General features: G+C 38.4%; 1 protein-coding gene across 2 annotated transcripts; it reads right to left on the bottom strand.

Moving 5' to 3' along the window:
- Positions 1–1944: 1944 nt before the first annotated feature.
- Positions 1945–19270, bottom strand: naprt (nicotinate phosphoribosyltransferase). 2 transcript variants are annotated; one of them, XM_063001181.1, is made up of 12 exons: positions 18932–19270; positions 16348–16475; positions 16177–16259; positions 12244–12374; positions 9269–9384; positions 7731–7924; positions 7507–7647; positions 7318–7402; positions 7142–7222; positions 6950–7052; positions 3810–3967; positions 1945–2064 (listed from the first exon to the last, which is right to left on the bottom strand). In XM_063001181.1, the coding sequence occupies exons 1-12, from the start codon at positions 19176–19178 to the stop codon at positions 1945–1947; spliced, it is 1587 nt and encodes a 528-aa protein (XP_062857251.1). In that variant the 5' UTR covers positions 19179–19270. The 2 variants fall into 2 exon arrangements, with proteins under 2 accessions (XP_062857251.1, XP_062857252.1); XM_063001182.1 differs by having other exon boundaries at positions 1961–2064; positions 3815–3967.
- Positions 19271–20348: the final 1078 nt, after the last annotated feature.

The following is a 20348-nucleotide window of genomic DNA, read 5'->3' as shown; positions in this document are numbered from 1 at the left end:
ACAAATGCCACTTAAAACTTTACTGTGCAAAAAAGAAGCCTTATATGTTAACCATGTCCAGAAGCGACGTCAACTTCTCTGGGCTCAGAGGCACCTAGGATGGACCATTACACAGTGGAAACGTGTATTGTGGTCAGATGAATCAGCATTCCAGGTATTTTTGGGAAAAAAATGGACGCCGTGTGCCCTGGACCAAAGACGAAAAAGACCATCCAGACTGTTATCAGCAATAAGTCCAAAAGCCAGGGTCCGTCATGGTATGGGGCTGTGTCAGTGCCCTTGGCAAAGGTAATTTACACTTCTGTAATGGCAGCATTAATGCAGCAAAGAACATTGAGATCTTAGAGCAACATATGCTGCCTTCAAGACATCATCTTTTCCAGGGAAGTCCATGCATTTTTCAACAAGACAATGCAAAACCACATGCTGCACACATTACAAAGGCATGGCTGCGGAAGAAGAGGGTACGGGTACTGGACTGGCTTGCCTGCAGTCCTGACCTGTCCCCAATAGAGAATGTGTGAAGAATTTTGAAACATAAAACGCAACAATGACGACCCCGTACTGTTGCACATCTTAAGACGTGTTTGCAGGAAGAACGGGACAAAATAAAAGCTGAAACACTAAATCACTTGGTATCCTCGGTGCCAAAACGTCTTTTAAATGTGGTGAAAAGGAATGAAAACATACTGTCCCAACTTTTTTTTGGAACGTGGTGCAGGCCTGAAATGCAGTAATGGATGTTTATTAAAAAATGAAGTTGACCAGACAAACATTAAATATCTCAGGTTCATCCTGTCTGCAATCAAATAAAATTCAAAGTAAATGTAAGGAACGCTGTGTTTTTTTCTTTTATTATTGTCATTTTCCATGCCGTCCCAACTTTTTCTGATTTGGGGTTGTAGTACTACTGTGTTGAGTATGCAGTGGGAGCTCATTGCTGACAAATATTACATTTCTTTCCAATTATTGTTGAAGGTTAAACAAGGTAGAAAGCAACATTTTAGCAACAGAACAAATATTCAAGATAGATAATCAAGCATGCTGTGTGCTTTATTTGTCTCAGCTTAAGTAGCTTTATGTAATTACCTAGGCTGATTGGACTAGGTTAAGGACAAGATTTGCTTATGGGTTACATGTGCCCCTACAGAATGCTAATTAAATAACCCTACTTTATACCATGTCTACACTACAATGAGCTACTGTTTAATAATGCATAATAAAAAATTTTTAGAAATAGGGATGTTAATGATTACTAAAAAGGTCATTTAAATTAATTTCCATCAACTGACAGTTGATTTAAATTTAGAGCAGAGCTAAAGATCACAGATGCCACCTGCATTAATTAGCATGTTTAGTTTGCCTTTATAATGGACTTTTGCTGCTGTATAACATTCAGATTGCTAAACTGCTTCCGCTTACAGTGTTAACATTCATCTTACCGTTCTATAATACTGCCATGTTTACTATTCTTTGCTTAAGCACAAAGACTTTGTGTTTGTTGTTGGTTATTAGTTAAGATACACATCATTTTCATATGGCACAAAAGTCATAGCAGTAACAATCTTTGGTTACTGTAAAATACTTTCAGAGCCACTGTTCAATTAACAATTCTAACAATGTAATTGTGATGTGTAATATGAATACCCATCAGTGCTTAACATGTAGAGTAATTTGGTCAGGATGAATAAAAACATGCACTGATTCTGGGAATCAGCAACAAACTTAATATTGCGTAATGTGCTACGTTCAAAGTCTCTGACAGTTATAATGAACCCGTGGTTTGGTTTAGTTTTAGTTAAACAGTTGAAAATTATTGCCTTGGCCATGTCCTTCTCTAAAGTCAGACACAAGAGAATGAATTCTTTCAGAAACTGCCACCTGTTAGAAAACAAAAGTCTTTTTAATATTTTGTAGATATAAATTATATTTTTAATGGTGAATTTAAACACTAACTGTATAAGGCTCTGGCTCCTGAAGTTTTTTATGATGGGGATACAAGGCTTGAAGAGAGTTCTGTGCATGTACTCGATTCTCAGATGAACTGCTCAGTGGGAGTGTGATCTGAAAATAAATATACAAAAACCTTCAGTGAATACTATGTTCAATAAGAGTCCAGGTATGTTTTGTTACACACTGTTAAGGTCTAGCTCTCCAAAATCCCACAACTTATTACTTTAATTTAAACCCCCAACTTCCTTGTTGCAAACTGCAACAGTATGATTATACCTGCAAAGTAAAACCACAACTTTTTACTTTAATTTGCAACACACTTGCAAGTTTTGGTGCAGCAGTCGAGTAGAGTTGGCCAAGTAACAAATGTTTTTCTTTCTTTCTATAACTCATATAATGCACAGTCATTTGGGATTACATTGTTACAAGTTTCACTAACATTCAGCTTATGCGTACATTAGTCAGCATGTTTAATTTGCATACACTATACACCGATCAGGCATAACATTATGACCACCTCCTTGTTTCTACTCTCACTGTCCATTTCATCAGCTCCACTTACCATAATAGAAGCACTTTGTAGTTCTACAATGACTAACTGTAGTCCATCTATTTTTCATCATACTTTTTTAGCCTGCTTTCACCCTGTTCTACAATGGTCAGGACCCCCACATGAGCACCACAGAGCACGTATTATTGAGGTGGTGGATGATTCTTAGCACTGCAGTGACAATGACATGGTGGTAGTGTGTGTTGTGCTGGTATGAGTGGATCAGACAGCAGCGCTGCTGGAGTTTTTAAATACCCTGTCCACTCACTGTCTACTCTATTAGACACTGCTACCTAGTTAGTCCACCTTTTAGATGTAAAGTCAGAGACGATCGCTGATCTATTGCTGCTGTTTGAGTTGGTCATCTTCTAGACCTTCATCAGTGGTCACATGATGCTGCCCACGGGGCACTGTTGGCTGGATATTTTTGGTTGGTGGACTATTCTCAGTCCAGCAGTGACAGTAAGGTGTTTAAAAATTCCATCAGCATTGCTGTGTCTGATCCACTCATACCAGCACAACACACACTAACACACCACCACCATGTCATTGTCACTGCAGTGCTGAGAATGATCCACCACCCAAATAATACCTGCTTTGTGCTGGTCCTGTGAGGGTCCTGACCATTGAAGAACAGGGTGAAAGCAAGCTAAAAAAGTATGTAGAGAAACAGATGGACTACAGTCAGTAATTGTAGATCTTTAAAGTGCTTCTATATGGTAAGTGGAGCTGATAAAATGGACAGTGTGTAGAAACAAGGAGGTGGTCATAATGGTATGCCTCATCTATGTATGCTGTGCATTCAGAAACTAGTGCCTAACCATATTCAGTCCTTGTAAACCCAACGGAGTGCATATTTAAAAATCGTTTAAAGGCATTAAATGCATGAATTAAGTATTATGCATTAAAATGTTTCAAATGTTTCAGTATGGAGTCTGAATGCATGGTAAAATCTGCACATGTGGATTAGTGTTTTACCTTTTTATTTTTTACAAAGACAATGATATGGCTATTTAGCAACATGCTGCAATAGAAAAGTATGGTTTTGCGTATCATTCTTTAACAACTAACTAATGAAAAGCATTAATATGCTGACTACATCTTTTTTGATTAGCTTGTTTATCTAGCTATTTCAATAAACTGTTTGTGACCTATAAAATCTCAATTTGAATGCTGAACTGTTTCTGTTCATCTGACTTTATTATATTACTGCCACACCCATGTGTGTCATCAATGGCAAACATAACAAATGCAGAACAAACACAACATTCACACAGGTCAAGAAATTGGAATTGGTGGATATTACCTCACCGTAGGAGAAGACTTCTATCCGCAGGCTTGTCACCCGAGCAGGTGTGATGGACTGGACAGACTTGTCCAGCCCTAAAGGGTAACAATTTAAAGGAATTTCCACTTTAGGTGCAGGTTCCTCATTTAGGCATATGAGATCCATTTGAGGATGCCCTGTGAATGATGGGACAAAAAGGTACACAGAGTAATAACTAGAGAACAGGCTGACAAGAAAAACACATCAAAAAGATTGTTACACACCCTTTTTACGATGTCTACACACCCTTGTTAAAATGCCAGCTTTTTGTGATGCACAAAAATCAGACCAAGATAAATATCAGATTAAGTTTCACCTTTAATGTGACCTTTAATCTGTGTGATTCAATTGGGAAAAAAAAAAACTAAAATCAAGTTAAATATTTTATATGGAAAATAACAAAAAATAATGTGTACACAATCTTTTATAACTGGGGATGTGGCTGTGTTCAGAATTATCCAATGACATTCAAACTCGTTTCAGTACATGCCATCAATTAACGTGACACTGATTAACCCCATACAAAGTTCAGCTGTCTAGTAGGATTTTCATGACATCAGAAAAAGGGTCATTACATATACCATGAAATACCTTGAAAATGGTCATCAACAAGTGAATAAAATATGGCACCACAGTGACATTACCAAAAATTGAACGTTCCTCTGAATTTGATGAAAAGACAAAAGAAAACTGATTCAAGGGCTGCCAAGAGGCCTACAGCAACAATAAAGAAGCAGCAAGAATTTATTGTACATAGCTAGTACTGGCTGTGTATGCAACAATTTCCCATATTCTTTATATGTCTGAATATATGGTAAAGTGACAAGAAAAACATCCAAGCCCGAGTACAATTTTAAAAACCAACTTCAAGTCTGCCAAAAAAGTGGGAAAGTGTATTACTGTATGATGAGACCAAGGTTTGTTTGTTGCAAAAACAAAACTGTGGATCACCAAAAGAACACCATATTCACAGTGAAGCATGGTGGTGGCAGCATAATGATTTGGGTCTGTATTTCTTGAAACTGGGGCTTTATTCAAGGTAAAGAGAATTAGGAACAGTTTAAAATATCAGTAAATTTTACCCAAAAAACCTTCAGGCCCCTGCTAATAAGCTGAAGATGATTTTCACCTTTCAGCATGAAATCAAAAGTTTTGGAATGGGCCAGCCAGGGCCCAGAACTGAGCCCAAGTTAAAATCTGTGGTGAGACCTGAAGAGGGCTGAGCACAGGAGATGCCCTCACAATTTGACAGATTCTGAGTGCTTTTGCATGGAAGAGTGGGCAAAGAATGGCAAATCAAGATGTGCCATGCTGATAGACTCCTACCCAAAACGGTGAATGCTGTCAAAATCTAAAAGTGCTGCAACAGTTTAAGGTTAAAGTTAATTTAAGGGAGTGCATATTTATGCAACCACAGTACTGTAAGTTTTTATCATTATTATCTTTTTTTACATCACAAAAACCTCGCATGGTAAGGGGGTGTGTACATTTATGTCCACTAGAATTACACCTCTAACATTATTATTGTTTAATAGTCATAACATCTTTTAAAACCCACCTTAGGCAAACCAGCTATACAATATCTATATAAAATGATTAGACACCACATCTAATTAGTTAGACAAAATATTTAACCCATACATGTTGCTAACAAGCACATAAAAACATCTTAATAGACAAAACATACTAAAGTGACTCAACAAAAAACATCTTGGGCACAAAATGGTAGTTCACATGAGCTCATAAAATGCTGTTTATTATGATTTGGGGCCAATTAGATCCACTGAAAGGAAATGACTGCAGAATATATATATAAAAAAAAAAAATTCTTTAAAAAAAAAATTCTTACCTGTTTTTAGGATTATAATATTGCAAAGTAAAAAGGCAGATCTTTAAAACATGTCATGCAGTGGTTGGTGTGGAAAAATATGAATCTAAAACTTTTAGGAAAAATTGGAACAGTGATTTCTATCAGTGCCCATTCATACTATCCTTACAACTGTATTCCAAAATTTGGTGCAAATCATTTAAAGAAGCGTTCAGAAAAGTAAAGAAAATTATAACTGTATATATTATGTTTTGTCTGGTCAACTTAATTTGTTATATACATCCATTACTGAATTTCAGGCCTGCAACACACCAAAAAAACTGGATGGTAAAGCATTTACCACTTTGTAACATTGCTCTCCCTTCTCACATCTTAAAAGACGTTTTTGTCTTTGGAACGGAGCACACAGCATTGATTTCTACCAAAAAAAAAAGATCTGGAATACTGATTCATCTGACCACAATATGTTAACCACTATGTGACGGTCCATCCCAGATGCCTCCAAGCCCAGAGAAAACAACACAGCTTCTGAACATGATTAAAATAAGGCTTTTTTGCACAGTAAAGTTGTAGGTGGTGTTTGTAAATGAAACTTTTTCTGTAGTGCTAAAAAAAGGTTCACCCAAGTAATCCCTTGCCCATGTGCTTATACCAGCAATTGATGAATAACTCAGTGCCATCTGAGAGATCTGAGATCATGGGTGTTCAGCTTAGGCTTCTGCCCTTGCTCTTTATGCACTAAAATGACTCCAGATTCCTTGAATGGTGAATTCCTTGTAATATTATGCACTGCAGAGGGAGAAATGGATAAATATGCAAACCCCTATTACAAACTTTTTATAGTTTTCAAGCATTTTAATAATTTTCAAGCACTTGTAGACAAACTGAAGATCACCTGTCCATCTTTGTTCCTCAAAGATGTTTTTGTACCAAATCATGATTACAATTACCTGTTGACATCACCTGTTTGAAATCACATCATTATTTAGTTTTTGTACCTAGCCGCTAGCCTTTAATTGTGCCATACCAACTTTTTTAGAATGTGTTGCAAGGCTAAAATGCAGTTTTCTATTTGCATTTACCATAAATGTCCCAACTTTTTTCTGATATATAGTCCTCTGAAATTGAAAATGTTTGGACTACTTTTTAAGAAAGTGGCTTAGGTCTATGGGACAAATGGTTGCCTGGTTATAAACCCAAAAAGACTAATGTCCACAGACTGGATACATGTTCCAAGGGCTAAATCTTTTTCAGAGGCCTGCAGCAGCAAAGAAGAAAAACATGGCCTTACCATCAGTGTCCAACAGCCTGTAGATTGCCTTTTTGCCTGGCAATGTGCTCTTCTCTGGGTCCTCACTCAGCTTCATCCTGGGCCGACCTCCAACCTCTACCAACTATTGAAAGCAAAATTTATACACATGAAAGTCTTCAACATGGAAATGGAGAGATTGACTAACATGCTGTAGATATTTGCCTAAATTACCTTATACACACACCCAAGGGAGGGCTGACCTGTGCATGTAACAAGGTGAGTTCCAACTCCCACAACATCAATCTCATTATCCTGACAGATACATAGAGGTAAACATTAAAATGGTAGCAAATTTATTGTACAGGTAAATATATCTGCTTTAAGAGAAAGCATCAAAAATTATTTACTCTTTTGTTGAGTTCACAGAGACTCTTTTCAGACAAACTGTTTGTACCAACGATGACAAAAGACTCAAAAGCAGGAACAGAGAAGCTGTTGGAAAGCAGAGGGAAAAACCACAGAGTTAACTGAGGTCAGTAAACAATAAGAAATGTATGGTGAAATAAATGAATGGTTAAGCTGAATGGTGAACTGACTGCTTGCTGCACTCTCTGAAAACATGGCACACTTGCAAAGACTGCTTGCAGAGATCTCCACTATCCAGCCTCACACCCACAGGCTGATACTGCAGCTCACACAGCGCCAAAGCAACAGCACAAAAACTGATTGACCCACTACTGTAATAAAATAAATATGTTCCATATCAACACACTGCACAACAAGTGAGAGGAAAAATGAATGAATCTGAGCAATGCGTTACCAGCTGACACTGTAGCTGTCAATCACAGGCAGGAAGTTACGAGGATATGCAATGGCATAGGTCAGGAAGGCAGCAAGCTCTCCTTCACGTACCTTATGAGGGTCGGCTCTTAGTAACTGGCATACACGGTCTAACCAGTCCTTTACCTTAGAGACAAGGTCAACAGGTTCACCACCCCTGGAGGGCACCAGAGTCTGCAACAAAAAATAGTAATGAACTTCACAGTAAAATATACAGTATGTACAAAATAATAAAAAAAATCAGTTTGCACAGATAAATAGTTAATGAGTATGGTTGATGTTAAAGTACTAATAAATGTTCCCATCCCATAACCACAGTTCCAAATAGTGTCAGCAATGTTCACACATAACAAAAATATAGTATAAGAATATGTTTAAATATACTACACTGATCAGCCATAACATTAAAACCACCTCCTTGTTCCTACACACTCTCTATGTTATCAGTTCCACTTGCCATTTAGAAGCACTTTGTAGTTGTACAGTAACTGACTGTAGTCCATCTGTTTCTTTGCATGCTTTGTTAGCCCCCTCTCATGCTGTTCTTCAATGGTCAGGACCCACATAGGACCACTACAGAGTAGGTATTATTTGGGTGGTGGATCATTCTCAGCACTGCAGTGACACTGACATGGTGGTGGTGTGTTAGTGTGTGTTGTGCTGGTATGAGTGGATAAAACACAGCAGTGCTGCGGGAGTTTTTAAACACCTCACTGTTACTGCTGGACTGAGAATAGTCCACCAACCAAAAACATCCAGCGTGGGCAGCGTCCTGTGACCACTGATGAAGGTCTAGAAGATGACCAACTCAAACAGCAGCAATAGATGAGCGATCGTCTCTGACTTTACATCTACAAGGTAGACCAACTAGGTTGGAGTGTCTAATAGAGTGGACAGTGAGTGGACACGGTATTTAAAAACTCCAGCAACGCTGCTGTGTCTGATTCACTCATACCAGCACATGCTTTGTGGTGGTCCTGTGGGGGTCCTGACAATTGAAGAACAGGGTGAAAGCAGGCTAAAAAGATATGTAGAGAGAAACAGATGGACTACAGTCAGTAATTGTAGAACTACAAAGTTCTATATGGTAAGTGGAGCTGATAAAATGGACAGTGAGTGTAGTAACAAGGAGGTGGTTTTAATGTTATGGCTGATCAGTGTATATGGCCAAACATTATGTGGATACTGATTACTTTTTGTAATACTGATTGAGTTTAGGTGTTTTAGGCATACTTATTTCTAACAGGTGTATACAGTTCTTTAAATATACTATTTAACTTTTGTGGCAAAAGTTTGGGAAAAGGCTTGTTACTGCTCCAGCAGGATTAGACCTTTTTTTAAGTCACCAATTAAACTGCCTATTGCGGGTTGCCTTAACGTTTATGGAGATTTAACAAACTGCAAATGTCTCAGTTATTTAGGAAATTGGGTTTGTACTTTCACACACATTTATCACAAGGTGTAAGCAAATGCTTGTTCGTGTATAAATTAGAAACAGAAAACAATTTAAAGACAAACCTTTGGCAATACTTCATCCAGTGAGGAGAAAGATGTGACATAAGAGTGTGCCATGGTGCCTGCCACTGGAATCCCAAAGAGACGTCCAGCAAGAGCATTACTTGTCAAATCAAAACCTTAGACCAGAAAGAAGGGTCAAACGTCGATTGCTGTCTGCGTTACCTTAATAGTAATAATAGTACACTGTAGTCAGGAATGTACGATGTAGAAATAACTTTTTAGTTTGTTTTATTAGCTACTATGGAGAAAGTGTTTCTCATGTCAAATAAAATAAATGGACACACAGTGGTGTAACTAATTATGAACCAAAACACAATTAGTAAATGCAGAGCTTTAAAAATTGTTGTTGGTTAAAAATTCATGGGAACTGGGAGCAGAACTACAAATTTTTATACAATAAAACAGTACAGCGATAGTTTAAACTGATTTGTAATTTGCCCTCACCCACCCGTTCTAATTAGACACTTTAAATTAGTTATTGTTGCAGTTCGAATGTAAATCATTATTCATTTATATTACTGAAATACTACACATTGAAGTCAAAATTGGCATCTGAATGCATGCTAAACTCTGCACATGTGGATGCGTGTAAATGTATTTCTTTTATAAAAATGATTGATATTTTGCAACTTATCCCAGTATAAAGGTCGAACTCTGGTCATCTTATCGTAACTACACAAATGCTTAAAAAATACCTGCTGCATCTAAAAAATTTGATTTGCATGTTTAGTTATTAATATGAACTGTTCACTAACGATTTTGTTTAAAATAAACATTCTGAAAGCTGAAGTCGTTCTCATTGTGTTTCTTTATCTTACTCTTTTACATTAATGCTGTTTTTGCTACTTTACACTGTTTTTTTTTATTAAAAAGGCAAGCTGATATGAAACTCTAATGGGTTTGATATTTTGATGGGATACTATATGGTTGTTGGTTAATGGTAAAAAATTAACGGTTTATAGGAAAACTGCAAAATTTGCATCCCCTAATATGATTCATTACACCAACATTTTTAACCCACCAAAAAGTTCCAGTGAGCATTATCTAAAGGTTCTTTATACATTAAATAAACAAAAGTAATGGGACACCAACATATTACAGGACCCGTTTTGCCCATTCATCCAGAGGAGCATTTGTAAAGTCAGACACCTATGTTGGACATCCCATCCCAAGTCATCCTTAAGGTGCTCGATAAGGTTTAAGGTCATGATTCAAATTCTTCCACACCAAACTTAACCAACCGTGCCTTTATGGACCTTGCTTTGTGCACTGTGGCACAATCATGCTGAAACACAAATGGGCTTTCCCCAAACTGTTCCCTTGACACTGGAAGCATACAGTTGTCCAAAACATCTATGCTGAAGCATAAACATTTTCTTTACTGGCCTTAAAAGCCCTAGGCCAACCCCTGATAAACAACTCTTTAGCATTGTCCCTCTTCCACCAAACTTCACAGTTGACACAATGCAGTCAGGCAGGTAACATTCTCCTGGCATTCACAAACCCAGACTCATCTATCAGACTGCCAGATAAAGAAATGGAACTTGTCACTCCACAGAACTTGATTCCACTGCTACAGAGATCAGTGGCATCATGCTTTACACCACTTCTGACACTCGGCATTGTGCTTGGCGATGTAAAGCTTGCATGCAGCTGCTCCGCCATGGAAACCAGTGCCATTAAGCTTCTGGCTCACAGTTATCGTGGTGATGTTAATGCCAGAGTTTTATGCACTTTGTCCCTATGCACTCTGTGACCCCACTCTGTAACTATACATTAACATTTACATTTTAGGCATTTAGGAGACGCTTTTATCCAAAGCGACTTACAGTTCTGACAGTATACAATCTAAGCAATTGAGGGTTAAGGGCCTTGCTCAAGGGCCCAACAGTGGCAACCTGGCAGTGATAAGGCTTAAATAGGCAACCTTCTGATTACTGAACCTGTACTTTAACCACTAGGCTACAGCTGCCCTATACATGGTCTTCCACTTCCTAATTGCTTCCACTTTTCAATAATACCACAGTTGGAGTATCTAGGAGGGAAGAAGATTCATGAACTGACTTATTACAAAAGAGGCATCCTATTACAGTACCTCACTTGAATTCAGTGAGCACTTTAGAATAACCCATTATTTTACAAATGTTTGAAAAGGCAGACTGCATGGCCAGGTACTTGATTTTACACACCTGTAGCAATGCTGACTGAAACTTAATTTAATAATAAAGAGGTGTGTCCCAGTACTTTCGTCCATATAGTGTACCAACAGTTCATGGTGCATGTATACTCTACAGTACTCAACAAGCACACTTTCTTGGACAGCAGAATTTAGGGTTCTGTCAAGTCACCCAGGCCCTAAAGCAGCAGAGCATCTATATTCACACTATCATGACCCTGACTAAATGTTAAGATGATGTTTCTATTGTGGAATGCTGTGTTAGCTTTATGCCAAGTGTAATGGCCATTACCTTTAACTCATAAGGTTACAGAATATAAACCCAAAATGCTTTGTGGTCATTTATATACAAATGTCTGGTAATTGCCACATTCTGTACTGCTTTTAGGCTATTTTGCACTGATAGAAAGCATTGGACTTGTTCAGATTATCAATGCAAGTAGTAAATAAACCTAGATGTGTCAAATCTACTTAAACCAAAAATTGTTAATTGGATGATTGAGCTGGCAACATTTTTACAAAAGAACATTTCAGTATTGGAATCAATTTTTTTTGTCACTAAATGAAATGACTGGGCACAAATTGAATCTTTACTTTTGGTTGTCTTAATAAATTTGGTTTGAAGATTTTAAACAACTAAATTTGACATGAAATAGTGCCAAACACTTTTTTCCAGCTATATCACGTAACAATATGACACAAAAACTACACAGGAAACATTTCCTACTATCTTTATACAAAATTACTGCACTGCATTATTACTTGTCTGTTATTATTACTAGTATTTGTCTGTATTTACCACCAATGTATGTGTACCGAGAAGCAGTCAAGCCTCCATCAGGCCCCTGTGCTCTCCTCAGGCCCATCTCCATGAGTCGCAGTTTGGGGCCTGCAGCTAGACGAAACCGTGCGGCATTGGTGCACACCAGACTGGGAACACACAGAGTATTGCATATATCAGCTAAACACAAATAGGATTTACAATTCTTTACATACAGTATAAGCATAAAACATTTCACAGTACAAAATATACTGGCAATTCAAGATGACCTGAGTAAACACAATGTACAGTTTTTAAATAATCATTTGATTCACAGAGGGAAAAAAAGTTATTCAGCACCAACTGGCCTTGTGTGAAAAAAAGTAACTGTTTCTTTAGCCAATCAAGTGACTTAAAATCATATTCACTTCTAATTAACAATTACATAAAATAAATTGTTCAAATACAAGAAATTATTTGGCTGAGCAACTTGATTGTATTTTGTAAATATAAATAATTTTGAATTCCATGCCTGCATCACACTCAAAAAGGTTTGGCTGGGGCCAAATAAGAGTGAAATGTTTATAGAATATTTAAGTTTTTGATAGATTCCAGTTTCATGATTGTGTATAAAAGCCAGATCCATCAAAGGCTTAGTTTTTGCAAACAAAGATGGGTTGTGGCTCACCACTTTGTGAAATTGTCAATCATTTTAAAAAGAACATTTCTTAATGAAAAATCACAAATACTTTAGGTACAGTGCCTAGCAAAAGTATTCGGCCCCCTTGAACTTTTCAACCTTTTGCCACATTTCAGGCTTCAAACATAACGATATGAAATTGTAATTTTTTGTGAAAAATCAACAACAAGTGGGACACAATCGTGAAGTGGAACGAAATTTATTGGATATTTTAAACTTTTTTTAGAAATAAAAAACTGAAAAGTGGGGCGTGCAATATTATTCGGCCCCCTTGCGTTAATACTTTGTAGCGCCACCTTTTGCTGCGATTACAGCTGCAAGTCGCTTGGGGTATGTCTCTATCAGTTTTGCACATTGAGAGACTGAAATTTTTGCCCATTCTTCCTCGCAAAACAGCTCGAGCTCAGTGAGGTTGGATGGAGAGCGTTTGTGAACAGCAGTTTTCAGCTCTTTCCACAGATTCTCGATGGGATTCAGGTCTGGACTTTGACTTGGCCATTCTAACACCTGGATACGTTTATTTGTGAACCATTCCATTGTAGATTTTGCTTTATGTTTTGGATCATTGTCTTGTTGGAAGATAAATCTCCGTCCCAGTCTCAGGTCTTTTGCAGACTCCAACAGGTTTTCTTCCAGAATGGTCCTGTATTTGGCTCCATCCATCTTCCCATCAATTTTAACCATCTTCCCTGTCCCTGCTGAAGAAAAGCAGGCCCAAGCCATGATGCTGCCACCACCATGTTTGACAGTGGGGATGGTGTGTTCAGGGTGATGAGCTGTGTTGCTTTTACGCCAAACATAACGTTTTGCACTGTGGCCAAAAAGTTCGATTTTGGTTTCATCTGACCAGAGCACCTTCTTCCACATGTTTGGTGTGTCTCCCAGGTGGCTTGTGGCAAACTTTAAACGAGACTTTTTATGGATATCTTTGAGAAATGGCTTTCTTCTTGCCACTCTTCCATAAAGGCCAGATTTGTGCAGTGTACGACTGATTGTTGTCCTATGGACAGATTCTCCCACCTCAGCTGTAGATCTCTGCAGTTCATTCAGAGTGATCATGGGCCTCTTGGCTGCACCTCTGATCAGTCTTCTCCTTGTTTGAGCTGAAAGTTTAGAGGGACGGCCGGGTCTTGGTAGATTTGCAGTGGTCTGATACTCCTTCCATTTCAATATGATCGCTTGCACAGTGCTCCTTGAGATGTTTAAAGCTTGGGAAATCTTTTTGTATCCAAATCCGGCTTTAAATTTCTCCACAACAGTATCTCGGACCTGCCTGGTGTGTTCCTTGGTCTTCATGATGCTCTCTGCGCTTTAAACAGAACTCTGAGACTATCACAGAGCAGGTGCATTTATACGGAGACTTGATTACACACAGGTGGATTCTATTTATCACCATCAGTCATTTAGGTCAACATTGGATCATTCAGAGATCCTCACTGAACTTCTGGAGTGAGTTTGCTGCACTGAAAGTAAAGGGGCCGAATAATATTGCACGCCCCACTTTTCAGTTTTTTATTTCTAAAAAAAGTTTAAAATATCCAATACATTTCGTTCCACTTCACGATTGTGTCCCACTTGTTGTTGATTCTTCACAAAAAATTACAATTTCATATCTTTATGTTTGAAGCCTGAAATGTGGCAAAAGGTTGAAAAGTTCAAGGGGGCCGAATACTTTTGCTAGGCACTGTATTTTACTGTCTACCCTACATATTGTTAAAAAAATTTAGGGCCAAAAACCACTGCCTAATGTGTGTGATTTTCAGACAGCATTGCATGAGAGCACGAGATTCTACTGTGACAAATACAGCCACATTAGCTTGAGAGTACTTTGTAAAACCTCAACACAGTCCGCCATTGCATCAAGAAAGGCAACCTGAAACTATTACACAAAGAGAAAGCCCTATATTCATTTTTAGGCAGAAATACCTGCAAGTTCTCTGGGTCCAAGCTCATCTCAGATAGACTAGAAAACAGTGGCAATGTGCTATGGTCGGATGAGTCAACATTTCAGTCTGATAAAAAAAATTATAATAAAAAATAAAAGAGCATAGTTCTATCCATGCCAAAGACGAAGAAAAAACATCCAGACTGTGTTACTGGCAAAAGGTGCAAAAGCCAACATCTGTAATTGTATGGATGTGCATCAGTGTCCACAGCATGGGTGACTTGCTTATTTTTATTGTAAGTACAATTGACACAGACATAAATCTTTGCATTTTAAAGAGACATATGATGCCATCAAGGTGACAACTTTTCCCAAGAAGTTCATGGTTACAGATACAGTATGTCTCCTATTGGAAATGTCATTCTTATGTCATTCCACTTGTAAAACTGTAACCATTAGTTTTTTTGTTTATACTCCTAATTTGATCAATAAAAGCATTTTGTTGGTAATGATGTGGTTTGAAGATGCTTTGTTTTTTTACGGCCTGGGTGACATGAAAAAAAATGTATTATTTATTTATTAGAACTTTAACATAATGTTTTACACACTTTGGTAATATTTATGACAGGACAGGTAATTCCTGGTTACACAAGATTGATCAGTTCAAGTCTTTAATGTCAAATACAGTCACTGACAATTTTGTATCTCCAATTCACCTCACTTGCATGTCTTTGGACTGTGGGAGGAAACCGGAGCTACCGGTGGAAACCCACGCAGACACAGGGAGAACATGCAAACTCCACACAGAAAGGACCCAGAATGCTCCACCTGGGAATCGAACCCAGGATCATCTTGCTGTGAGGCAACAGTGCTACCCACCGAGCCACCGTGCAGCCCATATAAAATAAAATAAAAGCATGAAATCTGCTCTCTAACAAAAAATTCTAAAGAAGAATGTCTGGTCACCTGGTCTTTTATGCAATCAGGTTATGCAACAAGACATCTAACTGAAGCACAGAAGCAAGTCTACTTCTAAATGCCACAAATTTAATTAGGGTTTTGAATGAATTGGCCTTGTCAATGGCCTGACAGTTAGCAAAACCACATACCACAGGGCAGGACTTTAAATGGCTGGATAATGCCCAAAATCTGAATTAAAGCAATCATGCTTTAATAATGATAAAATCGACATAGTTATCTAAACTAGTGTTTTATTCATACTGAATATTTTACATCATTTTTCCCTTTTTTGTAAATACTACACATTTTAATGTTTAAAGTTATAGCTATAAAACTGTGTTTTCACAATGACCACTACTATTACTAATAATAATAGTTATAACAATAGTAACAATAGTAATAATAATAATAATAATAATAATAATACCTGGCATAGTTGACCAGACAGAGCAAGCTGGTTTCCAACAACTGAACAACAGCCAGTGGGCCAGACACCTCCATAAGGGGAACCTTAACAAATGGCACAGATTTAAAACAGAACACACAACATGTTGCTAACACTTTCTTACCATTAGAAGCAAAGAGGTTCTGTATGTACCCTGGCAAAAACAACAGTTCCCTCCGGCACTGCACTGACGCACACAGCGGAGCAATCTAAATCTTTTAGGTAGGAAAAAAACTCAGGGTCCGTGTCTGCAGGTAACACAGAGCGCAAGTACTCCACATCTGTAACACACAAAAAGCACATTTTAAAAAGGACATGGACTGGCATACTGTCCTGAATGTGCTAATGTGTTGTGCCCAGTGATTATGTCCTGCAGAAGATGGACCCAATGTGACCCAGACAAGGATAAAGCAGTTAGGCCATCAGACTTTTTGGCTATAGAGAAATTGGAATCAGTCGTAAAACTCAACCTAAAATTATGTTGGCGGAACAATCTTAGCCAAGCATAATTAGTGACATGAAAGACTGTGTGTTTGAATCACTGGTAAATTTGTCAATATTTGTGCCCATCTAGAACATTTTGTGCTACTACTGTTCATTGAAAGCAAACTTGTCAAATCATGCGTTTATATACATTTCTTTGTGAACAGGGGCACAGTCATCTGGAAACAGGCAAAGGCCATCCCTAAACTGTTGCCACATTTTGATTTTATAAACCTTTTAGCACCAGAAGTGGCTGAAACATCTGAACTCAATAATTAGAATGGTGCCTATTAACTTCAGCCCATATATTGTATTTGGTAACAATGTCATCCATAGAATTTTATTAGCACTGAGTGTTAAAACCACAGGGTAAACCTTGATCCCTTTATATTTTACTGGACAAAATGATTACCACTATAGCTGGCAGTAAAATGATGGAGCCCTTTACTTTATTTAACAAATAGAGTAGTCATTGTGAGTTGGTTGGTTTCCGTCAAATACATACAGTCAAAGGCATAAGGACAACTCACCACAAGCTTGTTAAACATCCCATTTCAAAATTACAATGGACATTACTGTAAAGTTGCACTGTGACTCCTGTACTACCTGTAAGACTCCAATCCTCTGGAAAGGCAAGATTTAGTAGTGTACATGTGGAAATGCACGCCTATTTAGTACTTTTGTGTGGTCAGGCACTGATGTTAAACAAGAAGTCCTGAGTGACTCACAAATACTACAAATTCCAAAGATTCTCTGCACACTATATGAATTCCTCTACACCAAACTCATCAAACCATGCCTTTGTGAGCCTTATTTTGTCCACAGTCATGATGGAACAGGAAAAGGCTTCCTAAAACTCAAAGTAGAACACATATAATCTATACACCGGTCATACACATCTTAGCAGTTGGTATGGCTCAGTTGTTGAATTCGAAGGAATGTCAATAGCTGTAATCAGAAGGTACACCGATCAGCCATAACATTAAAACCACCTCCTTGTTTCTACACACATTGTCCATTTTATTGGCTTCACTTACCATACAGAAGCACTTTGTAGTTCTACAATTACTGACTGTAGTCCATCTGTTTCTCTGCATGCTTTGTTAGCCCCCTTTCATGCTGTTCTTCAATGGTCAGGACCCACACAGGACCACCACAGAGTAGGTATTATTTAGGTGGTGGATCATTCTCAGCACTGCAGTGACACTGACATGGTGGTGGTGGTGTGTTAGTGTGTGTTGTGCTGGTTTGAGTGGATCAGACACAGCAGTGCTGATAGAGTTTTTAAATACCGTGTCCACTCACTGTCCACTCTATTAGACACTCCTACCTAGTTGGTCCACCTTGTAGATGTAAAGTCAGAGACGATCGCTCATCTATTGTTTGAGTTGGTCATCTTCTAGACATTCATCAGTGGTCACAGGATGCGGCCCACGGGTCACTGCTGACTGGATATATTTGGTTGGTGGACTATTCTCAGTCCAGCAGTGACAGTGAGGTGTTTAAAAACTCCATCAGTGCTGCTGTGTCTTATCCACTCATACCAGCACAACACACACTAACACACCACCACCATGTCAGTGTCACTGCAGTGCTGAGAATGATCCACCACCCAAATAATACCTACTCTGTGGTGGTCCTGGGAGAGTCCTGACCATTGAAGAACAGCATGAAAGGGGGCTAACAAAGTATGCAGAGAAGCAGATGGACTACAGGCAGTAATTGTAGAACTACAAAGTACTTCTATATGGTAAGTGGAGTACTGTGAGTGTAGAAACAAAGTACAGTTTTGTTCGAAGTAAGTCTCTTTTTCAATGCCGTTTCTAATATTTTGTTCCCTATTATAAAATGTGTGGTTAAATGTTTATAATTACTTTTTAGCATATTAATTTGATGACTTGCTGCCAAATTAAGCAGTTAGGTTGTGCATTCTTACTAAACGTTTGAACTCCGTATCATGACCGAGGGTAAACGTAGCTGCAAAGGTTACGGTGACCGTACAAGTAAGATTTTTTGGTCAACATAGCAGTGTCCAGCATTAAATCACGTCTTCCGAGATGAAACTGGCAATGTTTTGCATTCAAGACATTTAAATATAAGCAGAATTCAAGATCAACAACGTCCAAGGCGCAATAAAGTAATTGTAAACTGTCTTATCTCATTCAAGGTTCTTGTGCAGCATTTGAGCTGAATGGATTACTGCTGTTAAAATCATAGGTGTGAGTGATGAAGGAATTTTATCTGCAGTGCCAACCTTCATCGGTGAAACGAAAATTCCGCAGGAATAACAAACAGTCGTTCAATCCTGCAAAAAGTGAGAAGCCGCCTCCGAACGGGTTATCACGGAAAAAGAGCTCGAAAACTGCGTGCTGTTTGTGCCTGCCCGCGCGCCAGTAGGCATACGCCATAGTGAACTGATACAAATCAGTCAGCAGAGGCGGCACGCGCTCGCGTACAGAACGCTCCAAACTGGCACGTGCTTCACCCACCACTGTCGCCATTTTTGTGTACTGGTATTTTGGATCTTCGGTGATCTCAACACAGCTTAGTCATACCCCTCCTACCTCTAGGCAAACAACTATGGTAAAGGTGAAGTAGGTCCCTCTGTGGAGCATTCTGTGCACGTGCTATCAAGGACACTACAAGCCAAACCGGGATGGTGCAGTGTTGCCAACTCCTCAGTAAGGAAAGTAGCTATTGGCTGTCCTAAAAGTCGCTAGAAGTCGCTAAATGACGTCATCGCCTAATTTGCATATGATTCATTTGCATGTAATTGACGCTGTAGAAGAGAGGAATAACATCGTGGGAGAGACAAAAAGTGGGTAAAAACACCCTAAATATGTTTAGAACTACAAATGAACATTCTTCTGTTAATTCGTGGTTTGTTTTTGTTTTTTAAGAAAACACTGAGCTACACTGGGCAGGGTTGCCAGATTGCGACAGTAATTTTCAGCCAAAATGCATGAAAAAACGCCCAAAACACAGGATAAGCAGATGGTGTTTAGCATTTCACAAACAATAAACCAGTTAAACCATCATGACCTACAAATTAATATCTTAAAATGTACAGATCAGTAATTATACTGTACATTATTAAGGACTTTTTTTTTTTTTTTGCTTGCATGACTTTAATGTAGCCTACCAAGTTTGTAAAATGCATTATTTGTTAGGACACAACCCTTTGCATGTAAATAAAAATAAACTTGCAAGAAATGAAAGTTTGCCCTCTCGTACATATGAGACTTGCTTACCTTCATATTCAACTCAAATCACTTGTCTAACATATGAATCAGTGTATTTATGGGCGTGGGGGCCAGTGATAGCTTGGTGGTTAAGGTACTGGACTAGTAAGCAGAAGGTTGCCGGTTCAAGCCCCACCACCACCAAGTTGCCACTGTTGGGTCCCTGAGCAAGGCCCTTAACCCTCAATTGCTCATCGTGTTCCGCTCATTGTGTAAGTCGCTTTGGATAAAAGCGTCTGCTAAATGCTGAAAATGTAAATGTAAATGTAAATGTCTTGGACTGAAAAGAATAACCTGTCAATCAAACTTTTGACAACGGGTTGGATGTGGTGGGAGAAGGTAGGGAGAAGGGAGACCTATTTATATTCCACCTGCTTTAGCAATAGCTTTTTTTATTTATATTTTAAGCTGCCAAACCAGCCCAAATTT

This window comes from Trichomycterus rosablanca, chromosome 9, assembly GCF_030014385.1.
Source record: "Trichomycterus rosablanca isolate fTriRos1 chromosome 9, fTriRos1.hap1, whole genome shotgun sequence".
Taxonomy (NCBI): domain Eukaryota; kingdom Metazoa; phylum Chordata; class Actinopteri; order Siluriformes; family Trichomycteridae; genus Trichomycterus; species Trichomycterus rosablanca.
Note: the sequence above shows the minus strand (reverse complement) of the source record. Positions and strands in the feature narration are given on the sequence as shown.